The sequence below is a fragment of the Schistocerca cancellata genome, chromosome 5 (genome assembly GCF_023864275.1).
Source record: "Schistocerca cancellata isolate TAMUIC-IGC-003103 chromosome 5, iqSchCanc2.1, whole genome shotgun sequence".
Lineage (NCBI taxonomy): Eukaryota > Metazoa > Arthropoda > Insecta > Orthoptera > Acrididae > Schistocerca > Schistocerca cancellata.
Window position 1 is genome coordinate 761,417,868 of NC_064630.1, and position 19,827 is coordinate 761,437,694.

At 42.4% G+C, this 19,827-nt stretch overlaps 1 protein-coding gene across 1 annotated transcript in view; it reads right to left on the bottom strand.

Annotated features, from left to right (window-relative positions):
* Nucleotides 1-836: 836 nt before the first annotated feature.
* The window catches only part of LOC126188792 (uncharacterized), a 419,373-nt gene continuing 400,382 nt past the window's right edge, over nt 837-19,827 (bottom strand). The window contains exon 4 of the mRNA XM_049930406.1: nt 837-1,050. Within this exon, the coding sequence (XP_049786363.1) occupies nt 837-1,050 (214 nt within the window). The remainder of the gene's footprint in view (nt 1,051-19,827) is intronic.

A 19,827-nucleotide genomic window follows, 5' to 3' on the forward strand; every position in this document is an offset into this window, starting at 1 on the left:
CGAATCCTGCCTCGGGCATGGATGTGTGTGATGTCCTTAGGCTAGTTAGGTTTAATTAGTTGTAAGTTTTTGCCTACTGATGACCTCAGAAGTTAAGTCGCATAGTGCTCAGAGACATTTGAACCATAATGTTATACAACTAGTTAAACTGAATAATTTATAAAATATGAGAAATAGATTCAGTGTGTGATTTAGGTTGTACGTGTGTGCCACAACACATTCCACAACATAAAATAAACGTTATCAAAGAATAATATCTTTTAAAGGAAAATTAAATTTTCGACTGGGATTTACTTTCCAGATGTTCAGTACACTTCTCCTCTATTTTGAAAGTCTAATAAGCTATTTCTGATCTTCTTGCGTCAGACAGTACTGTTACGTGAATTTTCGATGTTTTTTCAATTGTAGAGTGGCTACCCTTTTCCCTTCGATAATGACTCTAATTTACACACAAAACAATTTTTGTGGACTACATCCAAACTGTGGTGCAGTGAAAAAAAAACTGTGGCCTGTTAAATAAGAACATCTTTACTGCCCACCCAACAACATCAACGTTGAAAACTCTTTCCGAGAATCCTTAACGTTTATGTCCTGTGAAGCACCGTTCCCTTGATGGCCTCTATGAGTGCCGTCGTTTGACAATGCACTGTGGAATGTTCTGATGTCACAATGCGTCTCTTAACGTGACGTCCTGAGTGAACCGATATTTGAGCAGACAGGATCGTAGCTGTCATTTCCCAACTAAAAGAAATGGAACTTCCGTGTTCAGAATCTGAATGAGCTTGTGCGCAACGAGCAAAAGGGGCACTGAAACAGTGCGAAAGTCTTCAAGCGTTTCAAACTTTCCTGCGCCGCATGTGTGAGGACTGAGCTCTCGGCACGTGGCATCGATTTCTGCAGTGCGCACTCCAAGCGCGTAACTCTTTCAGAAGCGTGACCTGTTCGCGGCTGATGCGCGCATTGCAAATGTAGGAGGAGCCTGGAATTGGCTGGCTCACCTGCGCTGTCGGCGTCCTGTGATGCGGCCGCCTGCTGCGCCCCCGCGATGACCTGCAACACAACAGAACAGCCCTCTGTGAGCGAGCTAACAGCGCGAGTTACAGCACAGTCACCTCAACACTTCAGTCATGATTAATTGGTCTATGTAGCCTCAACCATAGCAGATGTTGTCACATAAACTGAAGCGCCAAAAAAACTGATAAAGGCATGCGTATTCGAATACAGAGATATGTAAATAGGTAGAATACGGCACGGAGTGCAACACCTATATAAGACAGCAAGTGTCTGGCGCAGTTTTTAGATCGGTTACTGCTGCTACAATGTCAGGTTACCAAGATTTAAGTGAGTTTGAACGTGGTGTTATAGTCGGCTCACGAGCTATGGGACACAGCATCTCCGAGGTAGCGATGATGTGGAGATTTCCCCGTACGATCATTTGACGAGAGTATCGTGAATATCAGGAATCGAGTGAAACATCAAATGTCCGAATGGCTCGTGCGAGAACCGGACGAACGACGACTGAAGAGAATCGTTCAACGTGACAGAAATGCAAAACTTCCGCAGATTGCTGCAGATTTCAATGCTGGGCCATCAACAAGCGTCAGCGTGCGAATCATTCAAAAAGCATCATCGATATGGGCTTTCGGAGCCAAAGGCCCACTCATGTATCCTTGATGACCGCACGACACAAAGCTTAACGCTTCGCCTGGGCGCGTCAGCACCGACGTTGGACTGTTGACGACTGGAAACATGTTGCCTGGTCGGACGAGTCTCGTTTCAGATTGTATCGGGCGGATGGACGTGTAGGATACGGAGACAACCTCATGAATCCATGGGCTCTGCATGTCAGCAGGGGACTGTTCAAGCTCGTGGAAGCTCTGTACTGGTGTGTGGCGTGTGCAGTTGGAGTGGTATGGGGCCCCTGATTCGTCTGGATAGGACTCTGACAGGTGACATCACACACATCCATGCCCAAGGAAGGATTCGAACCTGCAACCGTAGCGGTCGCGCGGTTCCAGACTGTAGCGCCTAGAACCGCTCGGCCACCCCGGCCGAGATTTATACTTCATACAGGGAAAGCGGAAAGCATCATCCGCTAGGTCACAAGGCGGACGAAAGTGGGTGTTGAGTGATCGTGACAGTCGGTCATTGAAGAGGACTGTGACGGAAAGTAAGAGGAGTACAGCAGCAAAAGTCACTGTAGAACTCAATGTCGCACCCGAGAACCCTGTCAACACTGAAACTACGCGAAGGAAGCTTCACAAGCGCGAAATTGCAAGGCGAACTGGAATTCCAGTTCCACTCATCAGTAATGCAAATGCTCGTAACAGGGAAACGTGATGCCGAAGCTATAAAACCTCGGCCACGGAATATCGGAAGCAAGTCATTTGGTCCAATGACTCTTCTTCGACACCGTTTCCAACTCAGACTGAAATCACCTGCCAAGAGTGAGAGATGGTGGGAAAGAAATGGTTCAAATGGCTCTGAGCACTATGGGGCTCAACTTCTGAGGTCATTAGTTCCCCAGAACTTAGAACTAGTTAAACCTAAGTACACCACACACACCCATGCCCGAGGAAGGATTCGAACCTGCGACCGTAGCGGTCTCGCAATTCCAGACTGCAGCGCCTAGAACCGCACGGCCACTTCCGCCGGCAGAGATGGTAGAAGTTCTGTGATAATTTGGGCAGCCATGTTGCTGTATTCCACGGACCCAATAGTTACTCTGCGAGGTCGCATTACTGTCAGTGATTATGTGACCATTTTGGCTGATCAGATCCATCCCCCAGACGTAATGCTGTATTCCAAGACGACAGGACCCTGTTCACACAGCTCGCATCGTCGTCCAGGGCTGTTTTGTGAGCACGAGGACGAATTGCCGCATTTCCTCTCCCCAACTTACTCACCAGATCTCGGTGTTATTCAGCCTTTGTGGTCGACCTCGGAGAGAAGGGTGCGTGATCGGTATCCACCACCAGGATCGCTACCTAAACGTGTTGCCATTGTTCAGGAATAATGGCGTAAAATTCCCTTGAAAACCACACAGGACCTGTATTCGCCCATTCCTAGACGACCAGATGCTGTTGTTTTTACCCACCTCCTGTTTGACCATTAACAGGAACTGGCCAGTCGAAATGCCACTCTGATTTGGAAGCTGATTGCCATCGTATAATTCGTGTAAGTCCTTTTCTGCGCCGGACGGTGTGGCCGTGCGGTTCTAGGCGATTCAGTCTGGAACCGCGAGACCGCTACGGTCGCAGGTTCGAATCCTGCCTCGGGCATGGATGTGTGTGATGTCCTTAGGTTAGTTAGGTTTAAGTAATTCTAAGTTCTAGGGGACTGATGACCTCAGATGTTAAGTCCCATAGTGCTCAGAGCCATTTCCCTTGCTGCGGTTTATGTTTGCATGTTAAGAATAATCTCAGGAACTACCGTACGGATGTTGATACAATTTTCAGTAATAGATAGACCGCACCATGAGGAAGTTTTGTGTATCGAATTTGATTTTTTTTTTTTTGAGTCATCAGTCTTTTGACTGGTTTCATGCGGCCTGCCTCAAATTCCTCTCCTGTGCCAACCTCTTCATCTCAGAGTAGCAATTGAACCTACGACGTCAGTTATTTGCTGGATGTAATCCGATTCTTGCTCTACAGTTTCTGCTCTCTACAGCTTCCTCTAGTACCATGGAAGTTATTCCATCATGTCTTAACAGATTGGGTTGGGTTGCTTGGGGGAAGAGACCAAACAGCGAGATCCTCGGTCACATCGGATTATGGAAGGACGGGGAAGGAAGTGGGCCGTGCCCTTTCGAAGGAACCATCCCGGCATTTGCCTGGAGTGATCTAGGGAAATCACGGAAAACCTAAATCAGGATAGCCGGACGCGGGGTTGAACCGTCGTCCTCCCGAATGCGAGTCCAGTGCCTAACCACTGCGCCACCTCGCTCGGTGTCTTAACAGATGTCCTATCATCCTGTCCCTTCTCTTTATCAGTGTCTTCCACATACTCCTTTCCTCTCCGATTCTGCGCAGAACCTCCTCATTCCTTACCTTATCAGTCCACCTAATTTTCAACATTCGCCTGTTGCCCACATCTCACATGCTTCGATTCTCTTCTGTTCCGGTTTTCCCTCAGTCCACGTTTCACTGCCATAGAATGCTGTGCTCCAAAGGTACATTCTTAGAAATTTCTTCCTCAAATTAAGGCCTATGTTTGATACTAGGAGACTTTTCTTGGCCAGTGATGCCCATTTTGCCAGTGCTAGTGTGGTTGCCCCGTTCGTCGTTGGTTATTTTACCGCCTAAGTAATAGAATTCCTTAATTTCGTCTACTTCGTGACCGTCAATCCTGATGCTAAGTTTCTCCTTGTTCTCATTTCTGCTACATCTCATTATTTTCGTCTTTCTCCGATTTACTTTCAATCCGTATTCTGTACTCATAAGATTTTTCATTCAACTCAGCAAATCACGTAAATCTTCATCAGCGAATCTTATCATTGATATCCTTTCACCTTGAATTTTAATTCCATTCCTGAACCTTCCTTTTCTTTCCATCACTGCTTCTTCGATGTCCAGACTGAACAGTAGGAGTGAAAGACTACATCTCTGTCTTACACCCGTTTTAATCTGGATCTTGCACATATTCTATATTACCCGTCTCTCCCTATAGCTTGTAAGTAGGCTGTTTAGGTTTTTATGTTGGTAACGTCACGTAGCGCTCTGTATGAAAATCACTGACTGTGCTGTGTGCAATCAGTGGCTGCTTGGCATTGTTGGAATATTCGCTATTGTAGTGTTGGGCAGTTGGATGTGAACAGCGCGTAGCGTTGTGCGGTTGGAGGTGAGCCGCCAGCAGTCGTGGATGTCGGGAGAGAGGTGGTGGCAGAGTTTTGAGAGCGGACGATCTGGATATGTGTCCGTCAGAAAAAGGAAATTTGTAAGATAGGATGTCATGAACTGATTTTGAACACTATTAAGGTACATACATTGTCTGTTCTGCATCAAACTCTTTCATTTTCTGTCTATGCCTATCAGTAGTTAGTGCCTTCAGTAGTTAGAATCTTTTATTGAGCTGGCAGTATTGGCGCTCGCTGTATTGCAGTAGTTCGAGTAACGAAGATTTTTGAGAGGTAAGTGATTCGTGAAAGGTATAGGTTATTGTTAGTCAGGGCCATTCTTTTGTAGGGACTATTGACAGTCAGATTGCGTTGCGCTAAAAATATTTTGTGTTTCAGTTTAGTGTTGATCAGAATAAGTAAAGAGAGAAATGTCTGAGTACGTTCAGTTTTGTTCAGCTGTTTGAAAATCAAATAACGTAGAGGTTTTCCAGCACTTTCATTTATAAATTTTTCTAAGGGGATGTTTCAAGCTTACCGTTATTTTTCTCAGAATTTCGAAATCTTGTATCGTTTGACATTGTCGAACGCTTTTTCCAGATCTGCAAGTCCTATGAACTTCTCTTCGTATATTAGCTATATATTACACATCGTGTACGTTATGCAACAAACTCTGTCAAAGTATGGATTAAACACATTGTAGACTGTATAAGCATTGTATTCATTAGTTTGAATCGTATCAGACAGCATATATCAACCAATAGAAGCATTTTCACAAATTTGATAAAGATCAAAAGTCAAAGAGTAAATAGATATCTCAAACGGCAAATATTTTCACTAATTCGCGTAATATTTTTCAAATCGTAAATATCTTGTATTATACACTTTCTTATGTGTCATATGTTCTTCCTGAGGATTCAAGCTAACTCCACACCAAATTTTCTCGAAAGCGGTCCAGCAGGTTAGTCGCGAAAACATGACAGAGCTACTTTCGCTTCTATCACAATAGTATATATAAAACTTTCAATTACGATATTCTTTTTATTTTTTATGATCCGATTAGGACGAAATAAAACTCGAAGCCGTGCTCAAGTTACCTGCGAGAACTCCGTGGAATTTCTGCTAACAGTTTAGGAGAAGCATTTGCAAACAGACAGGCAAACACGACAGTTTTACAGATACACTATTAGTGTAGATGACTGGTAGTGTAGGCGAGCGGCGTACTGGTCCGGATCCGCCAACAAACGTTTCGGACCAAGTCTACGCAGCAACACGTCTCCTGCTCTTTTTTTTTTTTTTTTTTAAATATCGCCCCCACCAATACAGAGCCTCCTGCTGACATGCAGGGTCCATTGTCTCCATACCCTTATACGTCCATCCGCTCGATACAATTTGAAACGAGTCCGACCAGGCAAATTGTTTCCACTCATCAATGGTCTAATGTCGGTGTTGACAGTACCAGGCAACGAGTAAAGCTTTGTGTCGAGCAGTCATCAAGAATACACGAGTGGGTCTTGGGCTCCAAAAGACCATAACTTATAACTATGATGTTTCGTTGAATGGTTTGCACGCTGACAAATGTTGGTGGCCCAATATTGAAATCTGTAGCAATTCGCGAAAGGGTTGCACTTCTGTCACGTTGAACGATTCTCTTCAGTCGTCGTTGGTCCCGTTCTTGCAGGGTCTTTTTCCGGCAACAGCGATGTCGGAGATTTGATGTTTTACCGGATTCCTGATATTCACCGTACAGTCGTGGCATGGTCGTACGGGAAAATCTCCACTTCATCGCTGCCTCGGGGATGGTGTGCCCATCTCTCGTGCGCCAACTGTATCACCACGTTCAAACGCACTGAAATCTTGATAACCTGCCATTGTAGCAACAGTACTGATCAACAACTGCGCCAAAAAAAATGGCTCTGAGCACTATGGGACTTAACTGCTGAGGTCATCAGTCCCCTAGAACTTAGAACTACTTAAACTTAACTAACCTAAGGACATCACACACATCCATGCACGAGCCAGGATTCGAACCTGCGATCGTAGCGGTTGCGCGGTTCCAGACTGTAGCGCCTAGAACCGCTCGGCCACTTCGGCCGGCCCAACTGCGCCAGACACTTGTTATCTCACATTCGCGTTGCCGACCGCAGCGCCGTATTCTGCCTGTTTTCGAACCTCTGTATTTGAATACGCATGCCTCCACCAGTTTCTTTGGCACTTCAGTGTATTTATCACAGTAAGTAAGTTGCTCTCTGGATAAAGCAGACTGGGTCAGCGTAAGCCGCTTTTGGGCTAATTGTTGCAAAGTAAGGTCTGGACGAGAAACGCATGATCCGTTTCAAGCGCCAACCTCAGTACAACGCGTTATAAAGAAATATAGAAGAGTTCAGGACAAATTCATAACCCAAACTGCGCACAATGAAGGTGTCATTTGTAGAGTCGTAATCAGAAAACCGCCAACACACAATTTACCGTTTCAAATCCTCCTTTTAATTCACCAGTACATTTGCGAGAATGTGAATGATTTGTTAGGACGCAACGACATTTGTCAAATTACGCAACGCCAAAATTTTGCACACCAGTATTGTTTACACGTAGAAGCAAGGCAATTCACATTTATCACAGTAGTTCTAAAATGAAGCATGTCAGTTAGTTCCATTTCAGTGTCAATGCACTCTGTCTACGTCCGGTGGAATGTCTTTCTCTGTTCGCGTCTTGATATCCATTGTAACCGCTTCTCCTATTCTACGTAAGTGATCTCTTAGTGAGTTTACAGTTTCCGAGTACGTTACCGGTTTGCTGTTTCGCCCTTGTCCATCCTCTTGCGTTGATCAGCTCGGTCTCTCTTTCACGTCACTCCACATTCTGTTGTTGGCTTTTTGGTCTCTTCTTCGTTGGAGTTCAGAGAGAGTTGTCAGCCATGTCCCCTAGTGGCTGAATCGTGCCGTCGTTTCGTCGTTTGTGTCCGACACCTCCGTGTGACGCTTGTTCAGAGCGTATATATACTAAGGACTACTTCGACATAAACCAAGGTCATGGGCATATGCTTCCATTGCAGTCGTATTACGGTCGGGGTGCAGTTCCACGGTGCTTTTCGCAGAGGCAGTGCATGGCGAATGGAGATTAGTTATTTCCTGCTTCGAGTCATGTCCAGATCCCTGACTGGATTTATGATTTTCGGACACTAAGAAATGAACATGGACAAGTAATACGCCTACTGTTTCCCGTCATGATCAACGTGTGAGACCTTTGAATGTGACAGCATATGTTGCTTCAGATCTACTCTCATTGCACGGGCGCCACTGACCAGTTGCAGTGCGTGATGTGGTGGTCCGTTCATGGACCCAAGTAAGGACAACTCCGAATCTTTAGCAACACACCGCACAGCACTGCCTGGGCCGTTTGGAACCTTCATCGGCGTCAATTGTACGCCCCCGTGCGAAACCGTAACTTTAAAACCATTCACCGTCGTATGATACGCATTTCCATCCCCGCACGTAATGAGTTAACTGTACGATCACATCTCGGTATTGGCTATATTAACGTAAACCGCATTACCAACGAAATTGTGTTGTAACCCTTACAAGCTGTTACGACATACGCGTATAGTATTGTCAAGCCACCGCATCAATGACCACAATTCGTGAAGCATGAAATTCGTACATAAAGCCATGTTGTCGAATCTGATCACTTACAATAACTAACAGTTAAGACGTAACACGTGAGCAAGTTAATCACTTCATCTTGTGTTTAAAGCGCACTTTTTGTCTGTTTTAGTTTCCCAATATAGGGTGTCATTTATTGAACTATATGAAAAAAATAGTTACAACCTACGGCGTGCACACACTTTATTCAACATGTAAACGTCACTACAGATGTTCGGATTTAGATCGTGACATGTCCGATATGCCTGCAAACATTGGCAATGATGTGGCGCCATACGAATAGTGAAATTCTGCATGACCCGCTGAAGTGTCGAAACATCGATACTGTCGATCACCTCCTGAATAGCTGTTTTCAGCTCAGCCGTGGTTTTGGGGTTACTGCTGTACACCTTGTCTTTAATATAGTCCCACAAAAAGGAGTCGCGTGCCTTTAGATCCGGAGAATATGGCGGCCAATCGAGGCCCATTCTAGCGGACTCTGGGAACCCAAGAACCAGAATGCGGTCCCCAAAGTGGTCCTACAGGACATCAGACACCCCCCTGCTCCGTTTTTCACTAACCACGTGTTGTCGAAATGAGGGTCACTTTGGAGAATGAGGACGACATCATCTTCCAAAACCTTCACGTACCGTTCGGTAGGCACAGTGTCATCAATGAATATCGCACCGGTAATTCCGTGACTGACACTGCACACCACACAGTCACCCGTTGAGGGTGAAGAGACTTCTCTATCGCGAAATGCAGATTCTCAGTCCTCCAAATGCGCCAGTTTTCTTATTGACTTACCCATCCAAATGAAAGTGGGCTTCGTCGCTAAACCACACCATGCATGCGCGTATTAATTCCCATCATTCCCGGCGACCAACCGTGCAGTTTGAACGTCCTAACGCAAGCCGTTCACCAGTTATTACGATTTTATTTTATATAGTTCAATAACTGTCGCTCTGTATGTAGCTGTAGAAATACGGTTCTGTCTTGAGGAAATACAAATTTGCCTTTAAGTTTCTATAGATATCGTATTCATTTTATGTGGTTTCTATCACATTCTCCTGTTAGTGTAAGTGAGGGTAATCGAGCTTTCTAAGGCTGGTGTTCGATCAACTGGAAAACTTCTACGAAGGCTTAAAAGCATTTATCAACTCTATGACGGCTGCAATGCACCTTGAACACAAAACAAATTCTTCTTTTTTAACACCCATCCATGTTTTGGTGAAGTTTCATTTTCGTCAGTGGGTTCGTTTAATTTATGTGGTTGTCCGACATTTGAAGTTTTGCAGTTTGATATTTTTGCTCCAGTTTCAAATTTTTTGTTGATTCTGTTTCTTCATGTCTCTAAAGAGTATGCAAACTGTGCTTTATAACACGCGCAGGGCATGTGCTTATTTGTTATACGTAACTGAAGAAGCTAACGTCTTTTTTTGTCCAAGACCATCACTCTTAAGTGAGTATTGTTTTAAGGTCCCCACAGGCCTTTATTTTGTAATAGCAGTATTGATTACACTGTGCAACAATGAAAATGTAAGTCGAATGAAAATAGCCAATTCCTATCAGTTCTAATGTGCTGATCGCGAATACCACAAAGACAATTCAAAATTAGCCTTAGTTTTCATTTTACACTGTTTTATTACGGTGAGATAATAATATACGGATTTTTATGTTAAGTTTAAAATCAAATATTATAATGATTTGTCAAAGTCATAAAAACTAGTAACAATGGATTGTATTGCCCCGGTCTTACTTGTGTGCAGTATTTTGGATATAAACATTTTGATACCAGTTTTAGTGATCTTTTTGTCTCCCTCCTCTTCAACTTCAGTGACTTTCTTAATGCAAGTAATAATTTTTGCACATTTGTTTTCAGGTGAATTACCAAGTGTTCGAGTCGACTGCTATTGAAGTTAACAAATGGCCACAGGTTTGTGTTAACAGTGCTGACACATTTTGCTATGTGTGAGGAGAGGTGACATTTGCTTCACAAAAACAGCAAATAACTCCATTGATTAAAAAAGCTTACAGTTGTTGTTTTGGGTGCAAAACAGGTGATCAGGATAAACTCTGGGCTCCACATGTGATCTACAACACTTGTGCCAGCAATCTAAGGAATTGGATGCATGGAAAAGGACGTTTAACGCCCGTTGCAGTATCCATGATCTGGCGTGAGCCTACTGACCATGTCAGTGACTGCTAATTGTTTATGGTTCCTCGTGTCAAGGAGGGAATATTAAGAAGAAGAAGCGGAGAGTGATCTATCCTAATATTCCATCTGCTATACGCCCAGTTCTACATGGACAAGGATCGCCAATACCTGAACCACCGACAGAGTACTAGATTACTTCTGATGGGGATTATGAATGTCATGAACCATGTAAATCACAAGATCCAGAGTTTCTTCCAAATATATCATCAACTGATGATCCACAAAAACTGTCTCAAAATGAGTTAAGTGATCTCATTAGAGATTTGGAGCGCTCTAACGCTAAGGCTGAGATTTTAGCATCAAGATTGCAGCAGCGAAATTTTCTGGAAGGCAATGTAAATGTTTCATTCTACCGAAGAAGAGAGCAACAATTCACTCCTTTTTTAACATTCAAGATGGTCTTGTGGCGTGTGTAGACATAAATCGTCTAATTAAGGGTCTCCGAATTAATTACAACCCTGATGGAGACTCTTTATTGATTCGTCAAAGTTGAGCTTAAAAGCAGTGCTTTTGTACAGGGTGTCTCAGCTATCTTGTCCACCCAAAATATCTCTGGAACAATAACAGCTATTGGAAAACGACTTTCACCGGTATCAATGTAGGGCTGGGGCCCATGAATGTACATATTTGGAAACATTCTAAAACGAAAGCAGATGTGTTTTTTAACACAAACTTATGTATTTTTAAATGGACCTCCTATATTTTTCTTCAGAAATCCATAGCATGACAAAGCACATACACAATGGCGTTGATTGCATCGCAATATTCCCATTACTTCCCGAGATATTAAGACGCGAAGTTGACGCTTGAAACACCCGACATGCGCTGCTAGCGCGCGTCCTGAGGCTCAGGCGTGAACCCCATGCTGCCCGTAATCGCGATGTGATTGACATGCGTAATCACACTGTAATCTCCCCACGGAAAATTACCCTCTACCACGCACCAATTAATCATTGTTAATCAAATCATCCACATTTATTCACTTTGGAAAAGTATGTGATCGGATTTTCTAGTAATATATGCGCCGACAGCTCGTCGACGCCGAAGTATTTTCTAGTACGTTTATTCTTTGGAATAACAGAGATACATGTATGTATTCTCCAAGGTTGTTAGACTGGTAACTAGGACAGCTTCGGAAGTATCTGTTAAAAGATTGACGGGTTTCTAAAAGAGACATATTTGCTTTTCTTCTCGCTAAAGCGAGCTATTAACATTTGTGCCACTAGCGGGTTGTTTGAAGAGAAAGAAATTGTAACGGAAAATAATTAAGACTTGGAACCAACAGAGATCTGGACATGTAATGGAGATGGATTGAATATACAATTTCCTTCATAAATAAGGTTTGTGACCCCTTTTATTCTGGAGTGAATGAACGAATGAGTTCTTTGTCTGAATCATTGATGATCGCGTTGGCCCTGTAATTAGTGGGGAAGTTTCAGCTGTGTCGAAGAGAGCCTGCAATCACCGAGTCTTTGTCAAATCGTCCAAAAAGGCTTCGTACACATCTGGAATTCGAAATCTTTCGTCAAAGGAACGAATTGTTCAAACGATTGATTTTCCCAACTGAATGCAGCGCTTAACAATAATAATAATTGTAAAGATCTCTTACAGCAAGCCAGCCGCTGAATACTATGACGAAGGGCTCCACCAGAGATTCTATTTGGCTGATTTCACGTAATGAAATATTATATCAAGAACTGTACATAGATAAAGGAGAGAGAGAGAGAGAGAGAGAGCAAATGAAAATTAGAGAAAATACTAATCATCCTCCATTAGTCTAATTTTTCGCCTGTCTTATCACGGATCAGCCTAAAGACAAAACGGGAGGCCCTTACTTTACTGTATAGATTTATGTGTGAAAGTGAAAGGATCCTAAAGGCAACAGATACACGTCTATACAGACAAGACATTACACAAAGTTAGCGGCAAGCTGCATGCATTCATCATTCAGCATCTATTCTTCTTACATTAATACATTATAACACTTCCATACTTATCAAGAGGTCCGAAACGAATAATACGGTCTGCGGCCATCCTGCATTAACGTCGTACATTCCAGCAGGTATTTATCCCATAGGCTAGGGGTGATGCGATTCTGTAACATATATGTGTACCGCAACGTTAGTCACAACGTTAACTTCGCTTATCGTTAATCCGTTACTAAAAAGGTAATGCCGTTCAACGTTAAAACTTTACTATACTGTAGATCTAGCGCAAGTGACAGTTAATCATTCACTCGTAATAGTAACATTCATGTTGATGGTTTTAGTGAAACGAGCAAGTGGACTAAAAGTTTTACCGTTGTTTAGGTAAAAATGTTTTGATTTGGGAAGTTCAGGTAGGACATAGAAGATGAATGTAAACATGTTTAACCAATTAGTTTTATTATCACATAATTATCAATGTTATGTTTATCTTATGCGTTAAATGACAAATTGTTGCAAACAAATGTTTCTTAACATTACCTCTTGATAAGTATGGAGGTGTGATTACACATGTCAATCACATCGCGATTAAGGGCAGCATGAGGTTCACGCCTGAGTCTCAGGACGTGCACTAGCAGCGCATGTCGGGTGTTTCAAGCGTCAACTTGGCGTCTCAATATCTCGGGATGTAGTGAGAATATTGCGATGCAATCAACGCCATTGTGTATGTGCTTTGTCATGGTATGGATTGCTGAAGAAAAAATATAGGAGGTCCATTTAAAAAAAACATAAGTTTGTGTTAAAAAAACACATATGCTTTCGTTTTAGAATGTTTCCAAATATGTACATTCATGGGCCCCGACCCTACATTGATACCGGTGAAAGTAGTTCTCTAATAGCTGAGATATTTTGGGTGGACAAGATAGCTAAATGGTTCAAATGGCTCTGAGCACTATGGGACTCAACTGCTGTGGTCATAAGTCCCCTAGAACTTAGAACTACTTAAACCTAACTAACCTAAGGACATCACACACATCCATGCCCGAGGCAGGATTCGAACCTGCGACCGTAGCGGTCGTGCGTTTCCAGACTGTAGCGCCTTTAACCGCTCGGCCACTCCGGCCGGCGACAAGATAGCTGGGACACCCTGTATATTGGTAATGAGCTTCCTTTCATTCCAGTCGGGCATAGTGTGTATATGAATGAGTTATACCAAAACATGAAAATTTTACTAGAAGCCATCAAGTATAACGACTCTCAATGGCAGATTTGTGGTGACTTCAAAGTAGTTGCACTGCTATTAGGTGTGCAGTTAGGGTATACTAAATATTGCTGCTTTCTCTGTGAATGTGATAGCCGAGCTCGTGCATCCCATTACAGTAAACATCAACGGCCCACCAGAAAATCTCTTCATCCAGATATAAAGAACATTAAGAGTGAACCTCTAGTAGACGCCAAAAAGATTATGCTCCCGCCCTTGCACATCAAGTTGGGTCCCACGAAAAACTCTTAAGGGAATGACCTAAGATGATCACGTGTTTAAGTACTTAGGCAAAAATTCCCTTAGTTAAGTGACGCCAAAGTAAAGGAGGGCATCTTTATAGGCCCACAGATTCGAGAGCTTATTGGAGACCATACTTTTGATGGAATCATATAAGGTGATGAGAAGCATGCATAGGAATGTTTTAAGACCCTCTGTTTACAGTTCTTAGGGAACAAACGTGCAATAAATTACAAGGAGATTGTGTTGTTATCTTATGAAAAACTTGTCATTGAAAATGCATTTCTTACTTAGTCGTCTTGACTTCTTCCCCAAGGTTGTGATGCAGTAAGTGATGAACATTAAGAGCATTTTCGCCAAGATATTACCACATTTGACAAGAGGTGCGCCGGTAAGTGGAGCCTACTATTTTAGCAGATTAGTGCTGGATTTTCGTAAGGGATGTTTCCGAGTATGTGTATAAACGTCAAGCCAAGCGAAAACGGTCATCTTCTGAATTATCTCTGAAGAAATATGTAATTGTATGTACTGTATATGGACATTTAACATTTGTAATCCTTTACATACATATGTGACCAGTTAATTTATATATTTTCTTTTGTGCTTCTAACAACCCTACCACAACAAAGGTCAAAAATTAATTATGATTGTAGTGTTGCTCACGCTGCTAAATATTGCATTTTCGGGCAACAACAGAGTTATAGTATGTGGCAGGTGTCATTAGATCACAGTTAATAAAGTCATTTCTTGAAATAATTGATAAACTAGGCATTCATCTTTTCGTGTTTCCCACGCTGGTCTCGTTGTGAACTCATGACTCAATCGTCGAAAATCTAGGTAGTGATGATTCCAAGCTCGGATGCAAAGAGGCCTAGGTGCTATTCTGCGATATTCAAAACTTTTATATATGTGTTTCATAAACCATTCTTGAAGATTAAACTTTTGCAAGTTAGGACAATGGTGATGTAAAAAAGTAATCAGCACTCCGAATTTAAGTTACACTTATTTTTTATTACTTTTGTTGCAATATCACGTAACTCGTTCCAAAACATCACTTCATAATATAAAACATACTTGAAAATATCTTCCTCACTGTTAAAGTTCATATTTCATAAACTGACTACAATTTGCGTCTTTTTAACATGACGACCAAAGCTTGACTCTCTAATAACCGCTTACGCGCCCAAAAATCAGAGTTACAAGTACGTCAAAGATCATAGTGACAAAAGAAAGAATACACATAAGAATAATATCATTGCAATATATACGTATCGATGTATCAAAGTACCTCTACATTAATGAAATCAAATCTGAATGTTGTCACACAAATATGTTAACTATTTTACAGAAACACATTAGAATATTGCTGGTATCGAGAGGTTGAGGTGAGGTGCCGCAATGGTTACGTAATTCAAGTACCATTATATGCCTTACATATTTCTGGTACAAAGTAGACTTACAAAGTATTTTCATTCATGTAATATTATCTTCATTTTTTTCTTAATATTTTACTTTTGTACTTACAGAATGGCACTGAAATTTGTCAATGCATAACACATAAGTCAAGTAATTATTCACTTAAAATTTGTTATGCTGAATCTTGGAACATGATTGCATATTTAGTTAGTGAGTCATTTATACAAAAATGTAGATTTCTTGTTTAAAAAAACTAGAGCTAAATATTTATGAAGATGATGTTTTTGTATCATTTTATACTGAAATAAACATAACTAACTCAAGACCATGCAATTTACACACTTTCACTTCAAATTTGATGTTCAGTGTTATGTTGCGATTAAGCGAAAGTCCGGCGTTACTTATGGCTGCCAGCAGGAAATGAAAGTTGGTGACCAGGTCACGGTGAACACAGAAAAGGCATTAGTGTATGAGGTTCCCAGTATAGCTGCGGAGAGAAAAGTGGCGCTTAGGGCCCACTACAGTGGCACCGGTTTCTTACAACCTCGGCCGGACCGTATCGGGACGAACTTTCGAGTACCAGCAAGACGGTCTGCAAAGTTTTACAACAGGATGAATCCACTGCACATTAGCACAGCAGACAGGGAAACAGGTTTATGCCCTCTTTGATATTCTTCAAAGGAACGCTTGCGGAACAGATAAAGTCGTGGCGACCGCTTCTCGTTTTTCTTTAAAACCCTTACACGTGCAAGCTTTAAAAACCACTCCTATCATGAAACTTCCATTCGTCACTACGAGACAGGTGTGTCAATGATGAGCACGTGCCCAAGGGAACAGAATGTCCCTGATATCAGCTGAGCCATATCGGTGGGCGTCACTGATTTGCGGGGGAGGAGGTGGGGGTGGGAGGGGGGACGGGGAGGGGAGGGGCGTCGCAAGTCCGCAGAACGAGTCCCTGCCGCTACTAGCGAGTCAAAGGGGACCGCGTGCCAACGGGCGTCGACGTACAGCTCATGCAGTCGAGCGAACGCATTGTGCCTTCTCGATGTCATTGGTTTCTGTGAATGCTACTTTTCGGTGGCTGCGATTCTTGGTTCCGATTCGTCAGAGTTTAAAATCGCAGTTAACGAATTCACAACTTTAAAATCCCCACAACGTTAAAATGCGATTTATCACCATAGATGTTACACTGTGATTAGTCGCAAGTAGCACTTACGGTAATGTTCCGCACGAATCGCATTTTGACGTTCCGGGGGGATGGGATACAGGTATATCTGCTAAGTGGTATCTCTGGTCAGGTGAACTGTGTCAATGAAACGGAAGTGATATGCGCCTGTAAAGTGTGCAAACTTAAAATTCGGCCTGCTGCGAACTCCTTTCCTGTGCCAACCTTTTCATCTCAGAACAGTAGTTGTAACCTACGTCCTCAGTTATTTCTCGATTGTATTCCAATCTCTCTACAGTTTTTATCCTCTATAGCTCCCTTTAGCGCCATGAAATTTATTCCGTGATGTCTTAACATATGTCCTTATCATCCTGTCCCTTCTTCTTGTCAGTGTATTCCACATATTCTTTTCCTCGCCGATTGTGTGGAGAACCTCTTCATTCCTTACCTTATCATTCCACCTAATTTTCAATATTCGTTTGTAGCAACACATCTCAAATCATTCCATTCGTTTCTGTTCTTGTTTTCTCGCAGTTCATATAACACTACTATGTAATGCTACGCTCCAAACGTAGATTCTAAGACATTTCTCACTCAAATTAATGCACATCTTTGATACTAGTATACTTCTCTTGGCTAGGAATGTCCTTTTTGTGACTGCTAGTCTGCTTTTTATCTCCTCCTTGCTCAGACCATTCTGGATTATTTTGCTGCCTACGTAGCAGACTTCCTTATCTTCGTCTGCTTCGTAATTCCCAATTCTATTGTTATGTTTCCTACTGTTCTCCTTTCTGCTACTTCTCATTACTTTCGTCTTTCTTCAGCTTACTCTCAATCCACATCCTTTACTCATTAGACTATTCATTCAGTTCAACATCCTGTAATTCTTCACTTTTACACAGGATAGCAACGTCATCAGCAAATCGGTTCATTGATATCCTTTCACCCTGAATTTTAATTCCACTCCTGCACCTTTCTTTTATTTCCATCATTCGTCGATGCGTAAATTGAACAGTAGAAGCAAAGGACTATATCCCTGTCTTACATCCTTTTTAATCCGAGCATTTCGTTCTTGGTCTTCCAGTCTTATTGTTCCCCCTGGCTCTTGTACGTATAGTAAGTAACAAGTCTTTCCTTACAGAATACCGCTATTTTTCTCAGAATTTCGACATCTCGCACCATTTTACATCGTCTAAGACTTTTTCCACTTCCACAAATCCTATTAACATGTCTTGATTTTCCTTCAGGCTTGCTGCTATTATCAGCGGTAACGTCAGAAGTGGTGCTCCGTTGTCTTTACTTTTCCAATTACAGGTCATATGGCATGTGGATACATATTACGTGTCTCTAATGCAGTGGTTTCCATTGCCTTCTGCATTTTTTGATGATTGATTGCTGATTCTTCCGCCTTTTAGGGGCAGTTTCTCACCAGAAGGCAAGAGAGTGCCCTGAATCTGTCCGCTCCTCCGCCCACTTTGTCATGGCCGTTGACAGAAAGAGGGTGATTTTTTTATGCTGGAAGTCTTCGGATGCCAATGCTGACGATTTTTATTCAAAATTTAAACAGTGGAGAGTTTCGAATCCGCTTGTTAATGAAAGTCGCTACCGCTAGACTATGGACTTGAAAGATCTGACGAATGTGAAATACATTGTGAGCCAATAATAAAAAATCTCCCGTTGTTAAAGCCTTCCTTCCCATGTTGTTGTTGTTGCGGTCTTCAGTCCTGAGATTGGTTTGATGCAGCTCTCCATGCTACTCTATCCTGTGCAAGCTTCTTCATCTCCCAGTACCTACTGCAACCTACATCCTTCTGAATCTGCTTAGTGTATTCATCTCTTGGTCTCCCTCTACGATTTTTACCATCCACGCTGCCCTCCAATACTAAATTGGTGATCCCTCCATGTCTCAGAACATGTCCTATCAACCGATCCCTTCTTCTAGTCAATTTGTGCCACAAGCTCCTCTTCTCCCAAATTCTATTCAATACCTCCTCATTAGTTATGTGATCTACCCATTTAATCTTCAGCATTCTTCTGTAGCACCACATTTCGAAAGTTTCTATTCTCTTTTTGTCTAAACTATTTATCGTCCACGTTTCACTTCCATACATGGCTACACTCCATACAAATACTTTCAGAAACGACTTCCTGACATTTAAATCTATACTCGGCGTTAACAAATTCCTCTTCTTCAGAAAAGCTTTCCTTGCTATTGCACAGTCTACATTTTATATCCTCTCTACTTCAACCATCATGTTATTTTGCTCCCCAAATAGCAAAACTCCTTTACTACTTTAAGTGTCTCATTTCCTAATCTAATTCCCTCAGCATCACCCGACTTAATTCGACTACATTCCATTATCCTCGTTTTGCTTTTGTTTATGTTCATCTCATATCCTCAATTCAAGACACTGTCCATTCCCTTCAACTGCTCTTCTAAGTCCTTTGCTATCTCTGACAGAATTGCAATGTCATCGGCGAACCTCAAAATTTTTATTTCTTCCCCATGGATTTTAATACCTACTCCGAACTTTTCTTTTGTTTCCTTTATTGCTTGCTCAATATATAGATTGAATAACAACCCTGACTCACTCCCTTGCCAACCACTGCTTCCCTTTCATGCCCCTCGACTGCCATCTGGTTTCTGTACAAATTGTAAATAGCCTTTCGCTCTCTGTATTTTACCCCTGCCACCTTTAGAATTTGAAAGAGAGTATTCCAGCCAATATTGTCAAAAGCTTTCTCTAAGTCTCCAAATGCTACAAACGTAAGTTTGCTTTTCCTTAATCTATTTTCTAAGATAAGTTGTAGGGTCAGTATTGCCTCACGTGTTCCAACATTTCTACGGAACCCAAAGTGATCTTCCCCGACGTCGGCTTCTACCAGTTTTTCCATTCGTCTGTAAAGAATTCGTGCCCGCATCTCGTGGTCGTGCGGTAGCGTTCTCGCTTCCCACGCCCGGGTTCCCGGGTTCGATTCCCGGCGGGGTCAGGGATTTTCTCTGCCTCGTGATGGCTGGGTGTTGTGTGCTGTCCTTAGGTTAGTTAGGTTTAAGTAGTTCTAAGTTCTAGGGGACTTACGACCACAGCAGTTGAGTCCCATAGTGCTCAGAGCCATTTGAACCATT